The sequence below is a fragment of the Haliaeetus albicilla genome, chromosome 24 (genome assembly GCF_947461875.1).
Source record: "Haliaeetus albicilla chromosome 24, bHalAlb1.1, whole genome shotgun sequence".
Classification (NCBI taxonomy): Eukaryota; Metazoa; Chordata; class Aves; order Accipitriformes; family Accipitridae; genus Haliaeetus; species Haliaeetus albicilla.
Window position 1 is genome coordinate 14,073,740 of NC_091506.1, and position 21,371 is coordinate 14,095,110.

A 21,371-nucleotide genomic window follows, 5' to 3' on the forward strand; every position below is an offset into this window, starting at 1 on the left:
GCGCTTCGTATAATCGGACCTTAAAAACATCGTTATTTTATAGACAGAGCCCCAAATACAGCTGGACTGCAGAGAACACAAAAGCTGCTGTAGTGAACGTGATCCCTATTCTGCTGCCAGAGAAAGAAGCGTTGCCCGCGGGGCCTCGGTGTCAGGACAGTCCTGGAAATGGTGGTTTATCCCACAGACGCCATGATCACATCCACGGGGAGCTCCTCTCCGCTGCGGGCGGTGACCTGCATCGTCACGGTGTCGGTCAGGACGAGACGAGACCGTACCAGGAGGTCATGGCCACCCCGGAACACACCTGGAAGGGAGAGCGGGAGGAAGGAGTCAGTGCTCCCCTGCAAGCCTAAAAATGAACACTACTGCTTGGCAAGGGCAGGTTTCCCACAGGTAGTCTGGCAAATCCCCAGCGCTGGGCCAGGAGAGACCCTCGAGCAGCACACTTCTCATTCATTGTAACGTACCTGGGACTCCTGCTACTGTAAAACTCATGAAAGCAAAGTGTAAGATAAACTCCAGCTGAGAAGAGATCCAGGCACTCTTTCAGTGACTACCAGTCACTCGCCAGAGTGACAGAGCTCCAGGACACATCCGTTTTGCCAGGCAAGGGTGCTGTCTTTTCCCCCACAGGCTCACTCCAAACCAGGATGCCGCAGATCATGAAGACAGCAAATTCTACCCAGCTGAGCCCGGGGCTGATCCCAACATCCCCCTGCCACAGCACCCTTCCTGATCCCAACACCAGCTGCTCTACACTTGCAGAGACAGAAACCATGGCAGGCACAAGCCTCCAAATCCTACCCAGAGCGCAGTCAGCTCCATCAGAAATTCCTGCCCAGTTTTCAACAGGCATCTCTGTGCGACCTCCCAAAGAACTGCTCCTCAAGCAGAGACCTCAGCCCACAGCTTACCTGCCAGGTACAGTGTGTGAGAGTTCTTGTTATCTGGCACTTTATCTGATCGCTCACAGGGCTGCATCCCCAGGAACTTCACGATATTACTAACTGCCTCTGTTAAGAAAAAATAAATAAAACAGGCTCCGTGTCACAGGTATCGTAACAGGGACACACAACATCTACAGGTGACTCAAGCCCTCCTTGCATGTTAGGGTTCATGTTCCTTGTCCCGAGGGACATGTAGCATTGGCCAGTATCATGGTTTTGGAGGCCACCAGGGAGGCAAAGGCAACACACAAAAACCCCACTGCCACACAGCAGTTCTGTTATCTGATGCAGCAAAGGTGCAACAGAAAGAGGAGGGTGAATGAGTCAGACAACGGAAGCAGGAGAGTGCAGCTTGCTGCACACTTACTGCACAGCCCTGACAGCCTGCTTGCTTCTCTGGGGACAGATGCAGAGGGAAAGAGACATCTTGCAGGAGACACAGGTCTTCAGGAAGAATTTGAAAAGGCTTCAGGGAGGGTATTTGAAATCCCAAGGGACTGTGCAAGAAAGCACAGAGATGGCTATAGGACAAGGACACCCTTCTAAACCATCAAAAGGACCAAGTTCTTACAGGCCTCTCAGGAAAAATAAAAGGAATCTTTAATACATGATGAAAGAGAAGAGGGCTTACACCACAAGCCTGCCCACCAACCTCATGTCTTCTGCTCTTTGCACCTTTTCTTACTGGTCTCAAGAAGGAAGTGGGAGCTCACAGCTGAACTATGGTCTGTCTGCTTGGGACAGTAGAGTGCGAGAGCAAAGCAAGACGTTCTCCTGCCTCCCACGATCCATCCTGGTCTCCACAGGGCCCAGAATACTAATTTGGTTTTTTGAAACCTGAATGAACTTGTTATCACAGTAACTGTAGCTCCCCATTTAACACCTGCACTGAAATAGCTTGTGAAGGGTTTTGCCCCATTAGCCTGTCTCTGAGAGATCTAAAGTGAGCCAGACTGTGCCTCTGCACTCTGCCTGCTGGAGGGAATGTTAAGAACTGTGCTGGGCTCAGACACCCCCTTACCTTCAAGGGTTTTAATAGCAGATAAAGTAAAGGTCTCTTCCTTTTCATACTCGTCACCCACTTCATCCCAGGCTGCTCCAAAGTTTGGCTTCAGAACTCGCTGGATGTGATCAGCCACTGTCACCTCCAGGTCTTCAAGCTGGTGGTAGAAGAGGTTCAAGTGAAACATGGTTGTTCTTAACCCTGCTATCTCCAGAGTGAACTTTAGACTGGATTCCCTGAGCTCAGGTGAATGTAGGAGACAGCCTCCACTTCCACTCATGGATATGTCAGAGCAAGCCCTGCCCCTTCTGGTTTGCTACAGCAAACATTGCTTGGTTGAGCAACTGCTAGGCATGACCAGTGGCTTTCCCAGGCCACTTCCAGGGTTTACAAAGCAGGTTCCCATTCTGAGCAGAGCCCTTGGCCTGACAGAGATCAAAGCACTGGACAAACGTCCAAAACAGAGGAAAAAACAAAAGCTAAGAAATAGCTGCTTGTGCTCACACATATGCAGCATTTGCTTCCCTGGAATGCACATAAGCTTGTATTTTGCCTTTCTGGCTTATCATTTTGTAGGCTGGTGAAGTACAGTAAGACACTGCCAGACACTTGCTATCACCTAACACTGCATGCCGGGTTAGCTGAACTGCTGCTGTGATTACATCTGTGCAAGGGAGAACGGGGCTTGTCCCTCCAGAGCATGTATTGAAGGGCAGTCAGTGCCAGAGCTGGCCAGACACCAGCCTGCATTCATTTTAGCAATCGCTGCAGGAAAGAACCTCCTCCTGATTCTAGCTGAAACACATGGAAGAGCTGGTTTAAATATCACTCAAATGCTGCAGTGCCTGCTGGGAAGCAGAGAGAGGGGTCAACCTCACACGTTCCATTGGGGAAAAACCCTCCCCACTCCTGGGAGGACTCTGTGTCCTCAGTGACTCACTGCACAGCAGTGCCTCTAATCAGATTCGCAGCAGTGACAGGCAACGCATAGAAAACAGCCTCTGGAGCTAACAGGGCAAGCTGAGGTTGTGTCACAACATCCCTTCCTCTCCGGAGGGTAAGCACCACCCTCTGTGAGCCAGTCTCAGTTTCTCACCAAGAATAAGTTCAGCTTCTTCCTTGTGCCTGCCTGGAAACGGCAAAGCCTGGAAGAGAGGTGCTTCTGCAGCATCAGTGCTTTCATCAGTCTCGGTGCTGGGGAGGGAAAAGCCCCACCTTCCCCAGAGGAAGAACAAGGACCACAATCTCCCTGTATCAGGCAAGCCACTAGGCAATTAACTGCATCACCACGGATAGCAATTCATGGAGAACAAATGATGACCAACGGCCCTCTGTCTCCAGAAATCTGACTGTGCAATTGCTGGAGCCTGTAGGACACAGTCAGCCAAACCTGGAAGACACACCACGGCCTCCCAAAACATAGGTATTCTGTACCGTCAGGTGTCTGCCTGGAGAGCAACAGGAGGATACTCCAAACAAGAGAAAAAAAGCTCTGCAAACCCATATTTGTATCCTGGGACAGACACCACAGAGACAGCAAGAACCCCCGCTTCATCCAATGCTGCCCACATCAGTGTCAGTGGTCACATCACTGCTTGCAGGGATCTGAGTACAGATCACAAAAACCCTCAAAGTGACAGCAGTTTCCCTGATCAGGTACACACACAGCTCCTTACCACATACTCATCCTCGTAACCTTCGTCGTCCGTCTCACCCGTGTTTGGATCACAGTCTTTGACAGTGAACTTCATCATGCAGCTGAAGGTACAGGCCACTGGAGGCAGGGGAGGCAAAGGCAAAGCTCATATTACCACCAGAACTGCACTCTCCTGCGGCAGAACGGAGGTGGGAGGTTTGGGGCAGCTGGGTTCTCCCCATCACTGTCAGCAGCACAGGCTTAGCCAGTGACCTAGAGAGGGCTCTCCCAACAGTTTCTGTCTCTCAAGGACAAGGTATTTATTTGTAATATTAAGGCTAGCAAACAGTGATGAAGACAGGCTCATGATGGTTGTACAAGACCATAATCCTCAGATCAAGTGCTATTACTGATGAACCTCAAGTTGTGTTGGGAATACTAACTAAACACGTCCCACCAGTGCGTTGTGAAGAGGCAAGATCCTTATCTAGGGAAGGTTCATGCGCCTCTGAAATGAAACCACCTTGCACTGCAGCACAGCAGCTGATTAATACCACTCGGCTGGGAGAGGAAGCGATGACTCATCTCTAAGAAGATAGGCACTGCTGGGTGAACAGCAGCAACACACAGAGGTGAGCAGTCCTAGAACACAAACCAGGGAGACCAAAGCACAGGTTCATGTTCTGCACCACCACAAATGAGGGGATGTTCAGTTCAGATAGACAACCCTGAAATTCTAGCAGTTTGTTTGAAATACCCCTTTTCTACTCAGAGCATCTGGGCACTCACAGCACTTTACAAGTACCAGCCTCCCCAGCTAAAGGACATGCCAGGGTGCACGGGAGATAAACTCAGCAGAGAGCTGAATGCTCATCTGCCAGCTCTCATAGCCTGACTCAACAATGCTACAGCACAAGGGAACCAGGATAGGAGAAGGGAGGCCTGACAGCCCCCAAACAGCAAAGAGAAGTCATGCTCAGCATCACTCAGGGCTGCACCCACACACAAGCTATAAATATCTGGCTAGGATGCAAGGTAGAATGTGTGGGGGCGAGCAATACAGTACGCTTAATTTGGGGTGCGTCAGGAAAACACAGAGGGCAAACTGTTTACCTGCTGTCGGATCCTCTTCAGATAGTGCCACCAGCGTGTAGCAGGTAGCCGGCTGGTTGTACACCAGGGTTTTGGCAGGTACATAGCCAATGACCTCATACCCCTCTGTTGGCTCCATCTGCACCGTGACATTCTCCAGGATCTGATCGTTCAGGGTGTTCGTGCAGTCAAACTAAACAGGGAAGGGGAAAGCAGCAACAGCTTGAAGTTCCTCGCTATAGATCTAATAGTAGACTCACTTTAGGCAGAGTGAGACCATGGTGTCAACTTGTGAACCCCTAGCTCTTTGTGTTTCAACACTGCACCTCACTATCAGCTAGCTAGTCATAGGGCTCATGCATTCCAGTTTAGTCACAGAGCAACTGTGACTAAAAACTACTCATTTAAATGCTTTAGGGGAGGAACTAAAACCCTGCAGGGGACTCCAGTGCTCCAGCAAGTTTTTGTGGTTTTTTTTTTTTAAGGAAACAACACTTAAAATGAACCAGCACACAACTATCCAATGGCTGCCCTCTGCAATCCAGGCAGGAGCACAAATTCAGCATAAGCAGGGATGTGTCAGCTTCTGCCTGTTCCAGTTCACCAGTTAGTATGGAACTTTTTCTTCTAAATGTACTTTGTCCTTTCTCCCTGGATGGTAATTCCCAGGTCAACTCTTTGCTGTATGGAAATCTGAGTACTGTGTTGCCTACGTCTCTTCACTTGATGCTACAGGGACGCAGTGACCCATAGCAGATGGGAAGAGGATCCTTTGCATGGCTCAAACTAGGGACAGTTTGAGCAAGTTTCAGCAAGCTTGATGGCTTCAGCAAGTTTAAACTTGCTGATTAGACTTCATTCCAGCTGCAGTGACAAGTCACTTAACCTCATAAAATTGCATCTGGTGGATGGACACCAGAAAAAAAGATCAACCCCTACGAGGACTGTGTAAGCAGTTCTGAGCTTTTGAGGAAGGAGCTGGCCAAGGACAAAACACTGCTGCTCACAAGCTAGCACAAGACTCACTGTGCCTTGAACTCCCCAAGGCCTAGGCAAAGATGCTGGCATGTTAATCCTAACATCTCACATGTAGCAGCAGGGCAGTACAGCCAAGGCCAAGATGTACAGAAAAAAGCACCTGTATTACACAGGCTAAAACAAAACGCGGGGGATGAAAAGCTCTCCCCCACCATGTCCCTTTCTTGGGTACCCTTTTCAGCCTCTCCAACATAGTAAGCTTTTATGCCCAAACCATGCGCTTGGGGACCCTGAGGAAAGGACATGGCTCCCCTTGCCAACTGCTCAGTGAGAATAGCCCCATCTAGTGCTTGTTTGATTTATTTTGACTGTACGTGTAAGCATGGTTCAGCCACACACACACACATGCTCCCCAATTAATTTTTCTGGGACTCTGCTGTCCTGGATGAGAAACTAAGGACTCCTCATTGCAGTGATGTGCTTTGAACACAGATATCCCTGAGCTATTTCTTCCCAATTGAGCTTTTAACCAGTCAGGAGCTTATTTTCCAATCCTGTTTCAGCACCACATGCCATAGCTACCCACCTGGAACACCATGTGGCTGACAAACGTGTGCTTGGTGCAACGAACCACATACTCTGTCTCCAGCTCTGTCAGGGCAACAGGCTCTGGGGAAGACTTGAAGAGCGGGCCCAGTCCCCGAAACTCTGGGATTGCCCCCAGTTGCTCTGAAACAGAGGACAGAAACCATTGCCTTCCCCAAGCCACAGGAAGGTGTTAGCAGTTTCAAAGCCCTCGTTTAAGTTGCCAGAAGCTGCTGCAGCAAGGAACTATCCATCAACCAACCATAAACATTCACTAGGGACTTTAAAAATTAAAGGCAGAGTCACCCTTTGCCCATATCTATTGCAAGATAGAAAGAACAGGACTGCAGGCACCCCCACTCCCCAGGAGTGAACAGTTGACTTAAAGTTGGGAGCCTATGTCACTCTCTGAAAGGAGATGGGAAAAAGCCAGAGGGGCAAAGGCAGGCTCAGCAAAAGGTGTCTGTATTTTTCTCACACACAGGCATAGGAGAGGCCTTGCATCAGTTTACCTTGGAATATTTCTTGCCGTGTTGCTGCCACCTTCTCTGGCTGTTTGACTACAGCAACAGGGGCATTTTCTGCAAAACAAAAAGAAAACAAACAAACAAAACCAAACAAAAAATTTGAAGGTGAAGAGTAAGAAGTAACTAAATCAGAAAACAGATCAATGTCTGGAGAGGGATTTGGCTAAGGAAAGAAAGTGAGCTTGTTTGTTATCTTGCTATGGACTAGACACCCATATTTAACTTCCTAAATACCTTTGGAACTGCAGCAGCTCCTATGAGGATTACCAGCTGTTACTATTATTAGCAGTTGGACTAAACCGAAACACTAATGTGGGAACAACCAGATTTGCTGGCCTTAGTCTTTACAGAAGATATAATCCCACAAAATTCACATAGGATGGAGCTCAGCAATTCCCAGCAAGCCTATTGCAGTCTGTTATCCGAGGGCTGGAGCTGCAAGGGAATTACTAGCAGTTTGGACCAGCATTCAGGGAACTGTTCCTCACCTGCTCTTTGCTCAATGATAGGAGCTGTTGCCAAAGGAACAGATTTCAAGTCAAAGGGTTTCTCAGAGGGCTCCAGGGTGTACTGATGCAGAGCTCTCTCCAGGCCAGGGATGGACACTGTCAAACCTGGGGACAGAAGGGACAGGTCACTGAAACCACAAATAATGCCAGCTCTTTGTCACTTGTTAAACAGGAAAGAGATGTAGACTTCTTTTGAGGACTTCCTGCATTACCATTCAGGATGTAGCCAGCATTGAGGGCTTTCTGCTTCTGCTCCAGAACATTCAGGTAGAAGGTGGCTCTGTCTCTCACTTCATTGTCATCATCCATCACACACCTGAGAGGAAAGTGGAAAACTTTCTTCAGTGCAAGGCAGCAGAGTCCACACAAATGAATCCAGGTGACTAAGCCACCTTACAGGGCCAGAAAGAACATGCCATAGGAGACAACCAGCAATCTACTAATAATTGTTTTGGAAAAGCAATCATCTGCCACACTTGGCTTCTGTCCACTTTGTGGTGCTGAATGCAGTGATGATCCCATCACAGGATCCCAGGTACCCACTGCACCTTCTCAGATCCACAGCTAGAAGAGACTAGACATGAATGGGGATGCTAACAAGCTCTCAAGAAAACACCATTTTCCACCCAGGATATATGAGAAACTCTGAGGTATAACTCACCTTTTCAGTAACACCAAGATACTGGGTAACATCTCCTCATTCTGGGCTCCAAACTTGGCCAGGGCACTTACAGCACCTGTAGCACAAGTCATAAAAACAAAATTAGAAAGCAAAGAAATCAGCTGAGGTTTCCTCCATTTCCTGGCCTTAATCAAATGCCATGTCAGAGATGCTAGCACTAGTATAAAGCATTACTGTGACTAGAAAGAGGCAGAGGTATTACAGCAAAGTGCCTGCAAACCTTCTCTGTCTAGTTTCAGAGTCACTGCATCTCCGTCCCCATTTCTCACCTGCAGGCCACCTCTTCCATCAATACTACTGCAGGATCTTTGCTCTGTAAAAAGATCTGCTCAGGACTAGAGCAAATCACAGTCCTCAAAGCAGAGGTGTTCATACATTATATTTCCTTGAAGATCTGTCATAGGGCAGGCAGCTTTCCAGGTCTGTCTCTTACCTGCCCGGACTTCTTCATGCTCCAGGACAACCCTGTTGTAGATGAAGCGAATGTATTTGGAGGGATTGTTGGTTTTGGGCCCTTCCTGCCCCAAGAGGTGGAGGATACGAGTGGCCAGCACAGTGAATTCACAGTCCTCAATGAATTCACAGAGGTGAGACAGGCCTGTCTCTTTGCTCTCTGAGTTCTCCTCAATGATGCTAATGATGCAGTCCACGATGGCTCGCTTGTATTCAAAGCCGCCCTAAGGAGCAAAAGGAAACTGCTCAGACGGAAATCTCAAAGTATTTTAGAGACTCTGAACTAGCCAGACAGGAAAGAATCTCCTTCGAAAAGGTCACTCACACTCAGTGCTTTTAATCTGTGTTTGAAAGGAGAAAAGCAGTAATGCTGCCCCCACTTTTGACCCTCTTTACATCCAGAGGACCATCTAATATTCAAGCTCTCTTGCCAGCTCCCTTCAGAATGGCTGCAGTGAAGAAAAAAAACGAGTCCTAAAGAGGGTAAAAGAATCCATCTGCCTGAAGGGTTTACATCTCCTTCAAAATCCTCTGCTGCTAGAATTAGTGCATAAAAACAGCCATATGGGAGGAGAAAAAACCCAACCCTCTCCCCTTTAGCACCAGACATCTGAGGATGAATCACAAGAGAAATATATTAAGGATTGTATCTGCCACAGCAGGACCCAGCAAGTAGCCCCATTAGTGTGGAAGACAGGCAATCAATACCTCCCCAGGCACACCCCATAACCTGACATGCCATTAATGCTTGGTTATCTTCAGACATTATTTACTAGTGTCCTCAATACACACCAGGGGATTAAACTGCACACTATCCTCTGCCAATTACATGCACAGTGCTGGGCATTTGGGGGATCTTTCTGGAGCTACTTTGGATTAAAAAAAAGCTTTAAAACAGAATGGTTTGAACTATAAAACTACATTCAAAATGATACCATCCACCCACAGAAAACCTGGGAAAGGAGAATGGTCCATTTTTCACAGGAGCAAAATGAGATGCTCTGGTTTGTTCCCAAACGAGAGGCTGTAATTGGCAGAAAGTGATGTCAGAGCAAGCAGTGGTGCCAGCTGTGTTGCAGGCATGTTAGCTCATTTAGAAATGGCTTTAGCAAACCTCTGTAAAGCTGTCTTTCTGCAATTTATGTCTGACTGAATGCAGAGAATGGTTATAGGTACTCGTGATCCCTTCACTGCCACAGCACAGGGAACAGAACAAAAGTGGTCCCATGTCATCAATAAATAGGTTGTTATCGAATCTGTGTACAAGACAAAACTTCTTGGAATTTGCTGTCAAAGTATAAAAGAAAGCTGGTTCAAATGTGAAACACATGGACTGCCAACAGATCTGCTGTTGTCTGCATTTGCTTTGAGAGTTAATAAACTCCCAGAAAAATCAAAGAATGAAAACCACATTAAAAATATGCCTGGCAGTATGCATATAACTATTGTGCACAGCTGGCCATTTCTGCCAGTTAGACTGCAAGCATTTTAGAGAGACACTTACTGCACAGCATTATCAGTAAAAGCTTGACTCTCACAGGGGCCACTGTGCAGTCCTGCAGTTCATACATACAAACAAGGAACACAAAGTAGTTGTCCTGCAAACTTACCTCTTCCCGAAGCATAGTGAAGAGAAAGTTCATGAGGACAGCGTGTTTGCGAGGGTACTTCTGACACAGTGCATTGATGGCCTGCACCACTACAACCTGGAGGAAAAGAGGGGCAAGTAAAAAAGGATTCTGTCTCACCAGGCAGGAAAAAAAAGTTGAATTGTGTCAATTTTGTGCTGGTCCCTAGCCTGGAAACTACTGTTTTGCCTTTACTTAGCCAACACATGCAGTTCCAGGAGGTATAATCCTAGGAATTGGAGGAGATTGATCTTCATGCACTGGCCAGCCCCTAGCAAAAGCCCACACCCTCTGGAAAGAAGAAAAAGAGATTTAATTCTCAAGGGGCATCTTCCTAGAAGAGAGCATGTGACTTTGGAGCTGGGTGTTGTACAACTGAGGCATGGCTTAGGCTGATAGCCTCAGATATTTTCTCTTCCCTGCAAATACTCTGCAGCCCAGCTCCTGGAAGGAGCTCCATGCAGGTTTCAGTGTGCACACAGGGGTTCCTACAGGAACCTGCATGTCCCTCCTCCTCCCACTTCCTTACTTTGAACTCATCTGAGATTTCTGACATGAAAGAGGAGATCTGCTTCATGAGCCGGTCAATGCTGCTCTCACTGCCGGTTTTCAGCAGTGTGGTGATGGCCAGGGTGGCTATGCTGCGGTTGGAGTCCGTCACAAGGTTCTCCAGGTCTAGATTACAGGCAGTCACAGCGGATGGGTGCTTCATGGCCACCTAGAGCAGAGAAGGAAGAGTGGAAATCACTCAGATGCAAAAGGCCCAGTTGGCAAAACCTACCAAGTCTCTATAAGCTCTCACTCCTTCCTGTAAAAATAAATGCTACAGACTGTACATGAGGGTCATCTCAGACAAACAACTAAGCTGAGGTTAAAGTAACAAGCTCTTCCTGCAGAATTGCATCTCTTGCTGGAAGAGAAGCAGTAGTAATAAACAATCTTTCACTATTTTTAACTCTCTCATTCTCCTCTATATATTAAGAAAAGAAAGCTATGAACTCCCAACAAAAATTCAGTGAGCCTAGCTGTGCAGAACAGCTTTGTGGGTGAAAGCACAGCAGTGACTAGATGTTGCCATTCTGCCTTTTTCTTTCTTAGAGTTTACAAGGTCAAGGGAAAAGCTGGAGCAAAGATTGCCACGGAGCAGGCAAGAAGCAGCATCAAGGTTTGATCCCTGTTTTACAAGGAGCTCCTTCACCACAGAAAGCTCAGAAGGGAAAGCAGTAACACGTAAGACCAGTGACACTCTTTATAGAGACCTGTGAAAATGATTGCTTTCCCCACCCACTTCTGTAAAGTGTTCTTTGAGGTTTTATTCCACTCAGAAAACAATGAAACATAAGGCTGTAGCCCAGGGTAGAGGTTATTCACACAAAATCATCACACAATCTGTCCCCTTTTCTCTTCTGAAGTCTGCACCTCCCTCTATATGAAAAACTATTACAGCTCCCAAGAGACTGGCTCCTACCTTGTTGAGGGTACGGACAGCTGCATATCTCAGTGCTGCTTTCGGGGAGCTGCAGAACAACTGCAAAACTGCAAGGTGGGAAAATCAACAAAGGCAGATGTTTAGGCAATCTGTTATTGAGAAGTGCTTCACACCTAAAGCAAGACCTTCATTGAAGAGACAGCTGCAAGCACAAGATAACTATAAGCATGCTTAAGAAGCAACTGTGAATTTACCAGCTTCCTCCCTCCCTCCCAACCCCTTTGCAAACATCCCTGTTAACAACTAGCTCTTACCCACCTCCCCCTTTTTCCATGGTGCTATCCTTCGCTCCTCTTGAAAGCCAATTTAATCACCTTGTCATCTTTCCTATTAAGTCAATTTGAACCGCTGTTCTCCATTTCTATGCAAACCCCGTTCCTTTCCAAGGGCTGGCCCACGAAGGGCACCCTCCCTGTGCAGAGAGGTGGCACACAGCCTCCCTACCTGCCAACAGTCCCAGCTCAGGGGAACCTTTGGACTGGACTGAGCTGAAAAGGCAGGACCCCAACACCTTGGCTTCTTGTACAGTTACACTCAGTCTAAAGCAGGGAGATTTATCCCTTAGAATTCAGCCCTGTTTCACAGAAAAAGAAGGATCCCTCCAGTAACCCACACTTGAACACACCAGGCAAATACCTTTACAGGAGCAAAGCTATTCACACACACCACAGGCTCTCAGCAGCAGCATAAAGCAACAAAGGGTACGGCAGCATTACAAACAAGGTCCTTCTTTCTTGGGGTAATCAGCAGGTGTCACCACTGCAGGCCCATAATCCCCTTGTCATTCCCGTGAGTGCCACATTTACCTGAGACAGCCGGAGCCAGCTCTTTGGCAGTGCAGTTAGGCAGGTTAACGATGGCAGATGCAGCTTCGTAGACCACCATCTCATGCTTGTTTCTTAGGCAGCTCTCAATGAAATCGAACAGGGGGCTATCACGGCTAAAGGACAAAAAACCCACAAGAATGAATTAAAACAAAGTTGCTAACAGAAATGAAGATTTTGGCAGCAGAAGTGGGCAGGTCTCATAGCCTGTAGAAAGGTATAAGCAGCCACAAATCCACTGTCCCCAGCTTTTGCAGTGGTCATTATACTGTACTTCCAGCATGCTTGGGCTGGAAGTCAGGCTGTCTTCTGAGAAGACACACTCTGCCTTACAGGCTAAAGGGAATCTCCCTCAGCCCTCACACACCAAGAGTTGACTGTCCACACCAAAAGTCTTATCCACCAGGAAGCCACAATGCATGCATGGTAGCCAAATAATTACAGAAGACAGAGAAAATGAAGTAGAATATCTCAATAACATAGAATATCTCAAACACACAGACAAGACTCACAGAAGCCATCTCATAACAACCATGAAAGCATCCTGTATTTTCTCTGATGCCTTTTACCCAACAATAAGAGGGTAGAAGCTGCACACTGCTCTTCAAAGACAGAAATAATTGCCCTCACAAGATAGCAAGCGAGCCTGCAAGAAGAGGTGGAAGCAGGACCTGAGAAAATTCTTCCCACAGGGCAAAGGAGCCCTCTCACCTGCCAGCCTCTTCCTCCAGCAGCTTGCTGGCTACTCGAATCATCATGCAGTAGGCAAATGGTGACTTGAGGCCATGGCGTGTGAACTTGCTGAGCATCTTGTTGACTGCCAGGCGGTCATTCTTCCGCACATGGTAGAGCAAGCCCAGAGCATGATACTGTGCAGGGAAAGAAATCGTCACAAACCCACCGTGTGTTCTTTCCACCTGTTGCCCAGAGGTGCCTGGCTGAGCTCTAGCAGTTTGCTCCACTCCCAGCTGCTGCTTGCTATTCCCCATGTTGGCAGCGGGTTTCCTACCTGCACCATGATATTGTCACTGGAAGCTGCCTCCTGAGCCTCATTCACCCAGCGTTTTACCACATCATAACTGGTCTTCAACAGGTGCTGGGGAGAGACAAAGCCACAGACAACCCATGAGAGAAGGATGGAGGAAGCTTTGGGAATCACAGGTCATATTAAGAAGCAACAAGCCCTCCCCATGAGGGTGCTGGTGACAGCAACTTATAGAATAGCAAGGGATCAGCACGCAGAGACCTGGTCATGATGGCTGCAGCCTCAAGAGGTCGATGATCTCCCACAAAGTCAGCACCAGCCCCTCAGTTCACAAAGAGGGGAATAGCAACAATGAAAGCCTGAAACTCCCAAGATGTCCAGTCCCACCACAAATGACTGCTTCCCAGCTTGACTGTCCCTCGGGCCCGCCCTGCAGGGAGTACATACCAAGGAGGACACCAGAGCAGAGCTGGATACACTTGGCACTTTGTCAACAATTGCCTGCTTCATGTAGCGCTCAATGGCCTGCAACATGGTACTCTGCAGGGAGAGTGAAACAACAGGCGATATGCAACAGCCGTTAGGATTGTGAAAGGGGAGATGCAAAGGCAAGAAAAGCAGAGTGGAAGATGGGACGGGGTGAAGTAGGGAAAGGTGAAGGGCCTAGAGCTGCCCCAAGGGAAAAGCAGCACTTACATCAGTGATTTGACAGAGCGCTCTCACAGCAGGGCCTCGGTAATTGTCATCCTTCCCAGTCATGTCTTTGGTTAAGCTGGTTGAAAACAGGAAGCTCTCAATACTGCACTCCTGAGCCAGCAGCTCTCAGGTGCACGCACACTGCACACAGAGCAGCAGGCAGCCAGCACCACAGCTGAATGACAAGCAGGCAACTGCAGGTCTCAGGCAAGTCCCACCGGGGCGGGAATGCAGGAGAAAAAGATCAGTACTCAGGTTCCAAACCCATCAGCAGGCTGTATGGGTCTCCTGATCACCAAGCAAGGTGGGAACACACACACATACCCCTGAGGCATTTGCCCTCCTTACTGAACGCTCATTTACTGGTCAGTGCGAGACCGGGGACGGGATTTCACCACATTGCAGCATTTGGGACTGGGTTCTGTCCACTGCATGGCCTCGGCCCTCAGCAGACCCTATACCCTCAGGGTCCTGTGTCCCCATATGGCACCAGCCATTCAGTGGGATGATCAGCAATTCAGGAATGACTCACAGAGGGAATTTTGTTCCCCGGTGAAGTCGCATCCTGTGCTGCTACAGGAGCAGTAAATCCTTTCTACCTGTTGAAAGCCCTGGGATTTATGCCAGAAATCTTCAAAAAGCTTCAAGGCATTCAGACAGAAAATGTTAATGAAACAGCCTTTTGCAAAAGGGGAAAAAACAGCAGTGCTGCCATATCATGTAACCAAAAGGGACAGTCCAAACACCCATGGGCAGGAGTTACGGGGACACAGCGCATTTCACATGCATCACTAGGAGTTCAATGTCTGTATTTTAATGGCCTATTTCAAAGGAAAAATTTTTCTCACCAAGGACATTCCCTATCCTCACCCTGCTTAGGGACTACAGTTATCTCCAAGAGGTTGGACAGGCATTACTGGAGGACATGTGAATATAACAGTAAGAAAAGTGAAGTGACTGACCTGCTAGTAACAATGATTACATCTTCTGCAATAGAAGACATCTCTTTGATAGTCAGGTAACACATCCTGCGAAGAGTTGGCTGACAAGGAAAGAGGGAAGACAGACATTAGCTGAGAGGATCCCGGATAGGATGGGATCTCAGTTTTCCCTGCTCCTATGATTTTATTGTGAAGATCAAGAACCTGATACCTTCAGAGAGTGCCAGTGTCTGAGTATAAAAGACGTACAAACCCCATACTGATTAACAAAATAATTCTTCCTCTTCTAAATCTCTCAACCTTAGGGTGAAGCCACAGAGATACCAGATTTAGCTGGATCTACAGTTTCACCTTTCACTTGTCATCCACATGAACAAGGAGAAAAGCTTGAAATCATTAGCTGAAGGCAGCCTGTTACATCAAAAGCAAGAAAGCAAGTGATTTATTTTCCTGAGTCTGGGGATTTCTACACTGGTCTGTTGATTTTAATGCCTTGCGGTTTGGGGGACAACTAGCAATGGTACTATTGCTGTGGGTAGGTACTAATTCCTGGCCTCCTCCAGGACACACAGTCATTGACTCTCAGCAGGAAGCAGGATCTTTTAATACTGGGCACAAAGCATAGTGTATTCTAGCTGATTATATGTTTCATCTGTGCCTAGCACAATCTCAAGAGTTAAACAGCAATTCAGAGGGAGGAATCTCTGTCTCAAGAACAGAGAATGCTTCAGTTAAGCTGCTACAAGGTCTGGGAAGGGCTAGGAAGCTGATCTCTCTTTCCGAACTTTCATCCTACTCTTCCCACTCATATCAGATAGCTCCAGACAGGATGGAAAAGCTGACTGTATAAATATGCACATCTCAAGGCTGAAAAAGACACTGTTGACAACATGTCCCACCAGATACATACAGCAGAAGACAAAAAGCAGACTTACATCATTGGACTGAAACAGCTTGGTCATAGCAAAGAAGGATTCAGTAGCTTCCATGACACCAAGGTGCTCCCCCTAGAAGATATTTGGAAAGAAGGAAATCCCAGTTATCACAACCAGCTTTGGGCCTGCTGCAGGTGTCTCTGTATAGGTGTAAATTTTCTCTCTCTTACCTGGTTTATGAGATACAGGATCTTGGTGAGGATATGAGCACATTTTCGTGGGTTTATGGGGGTCTCATTAAACACTCGTGCCTGGAAACAAAGCATAGACAAGGATGCTGACACCAACACCTCCTTGAAAACACTTTCCTGTCTGGTCTTGGCCACTGATACAAACAACACATTGTAAGTGAGGTATGGCAAGACTCTTAATGACTTTGGATCAGATTTCCCCTCAATTCCCGTTAAACATGGAACCCTTTTAAACAGCTAGTTCTACACTCTGGGATTGCAAATCCAAGTGCAATTAAGGTTTAAAGGCCAAATCCTCATCACACTTTCACCCACACAAGTCTGGAATTTGTGCTAGCTAAAACACTGCTCTTCTGACAGATGTACGCAAGCTCTGCGAGGCTAACAGGAGCCAACACCATTCACAACGTTGCAAGCAAGCAGATAACGCTGAAACAACAGGGTCTGGCGATCAAGAAGTTTACCTGCTGTTGAATAGAAAGGCATTTTTTCAGGGCAAATTCATAGACTATTCAGTAACCACTCACACCCTACCCATTAACTTTGTCACCTACAAGACATTCGGGGTGTTCAAGGCCAGTTTCCCAACCTTCCTGTTTTAGGGTGAGCTTTCCCAGATAATTTTATTAATTTTATTACTATTTATAGTTCATGGTCTTTAATTCATTACAAAGACCATTTCAACCTTCTCCCTTCCTCTCTCCAACAATAAAATAAGAACTAACGGGAGTGTTGCCCATTTCTTTCAGAGCTAGCAGGAATGTAACAACCACCACTTCCTTGCTGAAGTTGTCCAGTGACCTACTCATGAGAGGGAGAGTTTCTATCCAGAAAGGGGTACACAAAGGAGATCATCTAAGGATTTACCTCTTGCAAGACTGCACTCTTCTCCAGGTGCTGGAATGGGTTGGAGCCCCCACCTGCAACATAAAGATAGTAAAAGTCTTTCCAGGGATAGCGCTATGGGAAAGTAACTTTCTAACCATGCCCATACTTTAAAAGCAGACTGAGCACTTTGGGGTAATTTTTCATGAATACCAAGCAACCAGAGCTCCCTCTTTTAACTGATATTAATTGGATATCTTCATAGCAGTTAGGGAAGGCAGAGCAGATAGGACATTCTTCAGTTTGTCATCCCCTCCAGAAGTAACTAGCCATGAACCGAGGCAGACTGATTAGCTGTAACTAACTGTGCTCCACAGTTATCCCCAAAGACCTATTTCCACTCCCTGGGCTGGGAGCTTGCTTATAGTTAGGGCATCAATAAGACAGGCCTAGAAACAAAAGCTCAGACAAAAAGAGGTACCGCTTGTGCCATGGTTTAACCCCAGCCGGGAACTAAGTACCACACAGCCACTCACCCACTCCCCGCCCCACAGTGGGATGGGGGAGAGAACTGAAAAAAAAAAAAAAAAAAGTAAAACTTACGGGTTAAGATAAAGACAGTTTAATAGGACAGAAAAGGAAGGGGGTAAAAAAAGAATATACAAAACAAGTGATGCACAATACAATTGCTCAGCCAATCCCTGAGCTGTGGTGTCCCCTGGCCAACCTTCCCAGTTTATATAGTGGGCATGACATCATATGGTATGGAACACCGCTTTGGCCAGTTTGGGTCAGCTGTTCTTGCTGTGTCCCATCCCAGCTTCTTGTGCACCCCCAGCCTCTGCTGGCAGGGCAGTATGAGAAGCTGAGAAGTCCTTTACTTAGTATAAACACTGCTTAGCAACAACTAAAACATCAGTGTGTTAACAATATTATCCTCATCCTAAATCCAAAACACAGCACTATACCAGCTACTAGGAAGAAAATTAACTTTATTCCAGCCGAAACCAGGACAGCTTGCCAGACTGGTGAGTCAGGAGTGCTTTATCCCTCCCTTATAAACCAATCAGGAATCCACCAGTAAAGTATTTTTGGCTCTATCACTAATTAACAGAACAAGACAGTGGACTAGACAGTCTGGACACAGAGTAACTGTCATTGTTCCACTTAACAGAATAAATTATATTAAATAATTAAAACCCTCACCAATTAGGGACGAAATAATCAGAGGGAAAAGCACTATCATTCTGCATGGTCTCTATTAGCTCGCCTCCTAAGCATTTGTGAGCTGCAGCTTTTCAAAAGCTGCCAGTTATTGATAAGCAGGTTTTAATTAGTACCTATGTTCAGCCTGGCCCTGGGACAAAATGCAGCCATTTCCAGCACCGTTCCAATGTTTAACAAGCCTGATCCGCCAGAGAGCACAGCTCCTGGGCACAGCTCCAATCTGACCTGGGCTTGAAGCATCCTATGCTGGTGCCAGGAGCCTTTGCAAGAGTAAGCCTTACACTTAAAGGCAAACAGATCTGCACTCTGGCTCCTTCACGGTTCATAAACTGCCCTCGTCTGGCTCAGAAGAAGTTTGCAAATGCAGTAGGTGGCTCAACAAAGCAGACACTTATGTGGGGTTGCAGAGTAAAGGAAACAAGGGGAATGAACAAAAACATCTCTCGTATGAGTATGAACCAGTTCTAGTGTGAACATGTGAATGTGTTCCAAAAAACCTGTCCAGCAGCACAGTATTTCCCATGGCCCAGCTTGTCTACAATCTCTAAATCAGCCATGAACAATAGAGCATCGCCTCTTCATCTTTCATAGCACTAAGGATCTTGAAATATATTGTAAATGAGGTCTTGGTCCTCACAGCACCCTGTGTCAAAGTATTCTTCCATCAGAGAAGGAGAAAGACCCAGGGAAGGCAAAGGCTGTGTGTTCAGAAAGCTCCCAGTATTGGATGACTAACAACAATTTTTACTGATTTGCAGAGAAACAGTCACTGAATGAGCAAGGATCTCAGAACAACTATATGCCCAAAATAACATCTCAAAGTGCATTTCTGAAAGCCAGTGGAAGCAGCTCATGCAAGGCTACCTAAACCATCCATGAAAAGCAAAGACACAGAAGCCAATTAAGCGTATACATTCATCTCAACAAAAAGACTGCCCTGTTAGCCTTTACATGGAAAGAATGTGTATACAAGGCCTGTAAATTCAGGGATGATGCGCTACACCTAATACTGAGAACGACAAGCACTCGGGCTATACGTTTTGGACATATACACAATCTGCAGGAGAAAGGCAGGCACAGTAAATGCTAGGAATCTTCATTCGAGACAGAAGCAAAAAGATGAGAAGTAAATGCAATAGCGAAGAAAAAATGTTGGGAAGCACACAAGCAGCAGTTGCAGAAAGAAGAAAGGAGAGCACTGTGAGCTCTTGGTATGAACAAAATCAACAAGAGTCAGCACCATAATACAAGGAAGCGCATCTCCTGCCAGCCTTGGCTATAGGTAACACCAATACCTTGAAGCGTGCAGCAGGTGCAAATGAAGAATAGCCCCAAAAATGAAAGCCAAGAGCGATTCCCCTCCAACAGTTGCCTCACTAAATTCTCCACTTATCAAGACGTCACTGGTGGCTTTGGACAAGGGAAACAAGGGCAAAGCATTTAATGCGTATTAAAATAAAAAGCAAGCACAGTCACACAGAACAATCACTAAGATTTATGCTGAATCAATTCGCTTCGGGACGTACTGATTTGTTATGCAGAACAAGCTGCGTAAAAAGCTTCATAGGAAGATGAAAAAGATACCACATGAAGATGAAAAAGGCACAACCATGAAAGTAAACACTGTCACATCTAGTCTTGATTCCACCTGAATTACACAACACATAAAATATCAACCTCTTCCTTACTACTTGTGCCTAAAGTTTTGAAAGGTCAAGCAATTGCTTCATGTTTCCTCAGTGCCCTTAGCCTTTCAGATCCACTGAAAGTGGCAGCAATCTTGTTGGAAGAGCAGACCATGTGTGTCAGAAAAAGTGCCAGAAACTACAAATTGGATTCTACCCTGCTTTAGCACCCGGTTTGCAAGCTGGGCAACTGTGAACAGGGCTAATATGCTCAACATTTAGTCTCAGACTCTGCCTCTGGTGACGCAGCAGGTAACCTCGGTGTGCTGTACCAATGCAACTAGTTTAGCCACTGGTTGCAGCAGTGAGAGGAGGATGGCAGCAGACTGCTCTAGTGCTTCCACAGTGCTTCTCACTGCGCTCTTGTGCACGCCAGCCAGCCCCTGCTGCAAAGCTGGTACCGAGTCTCCCCTCACAGCTCCCCCTTACCCACAGGGGGGATCTCCCCTCACAGCTCCCCCTTACCCACAGGGGGATCTCCCCTCACAGCTCCCCCTTACCCACGGGACCGATCTCCCCTCACAGCTCCCCCTTACCCGCGGGAGGGATCTCCCCTCACAGCTCCCCCTTACCCACAGAGGGGATCTCCCCTCACAGCTCCCCCTTACCCACGGGAGGGATCTCCCCTCACAGCTCCCCCTTACCCACGGGAGGGATCTCCCCTCACAGCTCCCCCTTACCCACAGGGGAGATCTCCCCTCACAGCTCCCCCTTATCCATAGGGGGATCTCCCCTCACAGCTCCCCCTCACCCACAGGGGGGATCTCCCCTCACAGCTCCCCCTTATCCACAGGGGGGATCCCCCCTCACAGTTCCCCCTCACCCACAGGGGGATCTCCCCTCACAGCTCCCCCTTACCCACAGGGGGGATCTCCCCTCACAGCTCCCCCTTACCCACAGGGAGGATCTCCCCTCACAGCTCCCCCTTACACACAGGGAGGATCTCCCCTCACAGCTCCCCCTCACCCACAGGGGGATCTCCCCTCACAGCTCCCCCTTACCCACAGGGGGGATCTCCCCTCTCAGCTCTCCCCGGCCTCCTCTCAGAGCCCGGCTCCCCCCGCCTCCCCTCACCCGACTCCTCGTCTTTCTTGTCGAACTTCTTCAGCATGGTGCTGCCGAGCGGCCCCTCGGTGAGGCCCTTCCCGCCCGTGGCAGTCCCGATCCCGATCCCGATCCCGATCCCGGTCCCGATCCCAGTGCCGGTGCCACCGCCCGCCCCTTCCTGCTCCCCGCCCTTTCCTGCCAGCCTGTCACTGCCGTCGCCGCCCGTCACATTGCGCAGGCGCGGCCCCACCCTCCCTGACGTGGCTCCCGGCGGCGGCCCGAGCCGCGGGCGGGGCGCCGGGGTGTGGCGCGGAGCGCTGACTGACAGGAGGAGAGGGCGGGGACCGATTGGGAACGGTGCGGTCTGATTGGCGAAGTCGCGGGGGCGGGGCTAAAAAGGGGGCGGGATCTGGGGGCAGCAGTGGGTCTGGGGACAGTGGGCTTGGGGGGGCCACAGTGGGGCTGGGGGACAGTGGGGCTGGG

At 48.0% G+C, this 21,371-nt stretch overlaps 1 protein-coding gene across 1 annotated transcript; it reads right to left on the reverse strand.

The window, feature by feature from the left end:
• Positions 1–20: 20 nt before the first annotated feature.
• Positions 21–21,069, reverse strand: COPG1 (COPI coat complex subunit gamma 1). Its single transcript, XM_069812197.1, has 24 exons — positions 20,916–21,069; positions 16,972–17,024; positions 16,084–16,164; positions 15,914–15,985; positions 15,000–15,079; positions 14,038–14,113; positions 13,789–13,881; positions 13,366–13,452; positions 13,068–13,225; positions 12,339–12,472; positions 11,512–11,579; positions 10,573–10,761; positions 10,026–10,121; positions 8,396–8,639; positions 7,942–8,017; positions 7,493–7,596; positions 7,260–7,385; positions 6,757–6,825; positions 6,246–6,388; positions 4,703–4,874; positions 3,630–3,727; positions 1,972–2,110; positions 918–1,016; positions 21–307 (listed from the first exon to the last, which is right to left on the reverse strand). Exons 1-24 carry the CDS (start codon positions 20,950–20,952, stop codon positions 177–179), a joined length of 2,625 nt encoding a protein of 874 aa, XP_069668298.1. The 5' UTR covers positions 20,953–21,069; the 3' UTR covers positions 21–176.
• Positions 21,070–21,371: the final 302 nt, after the last annotated feature.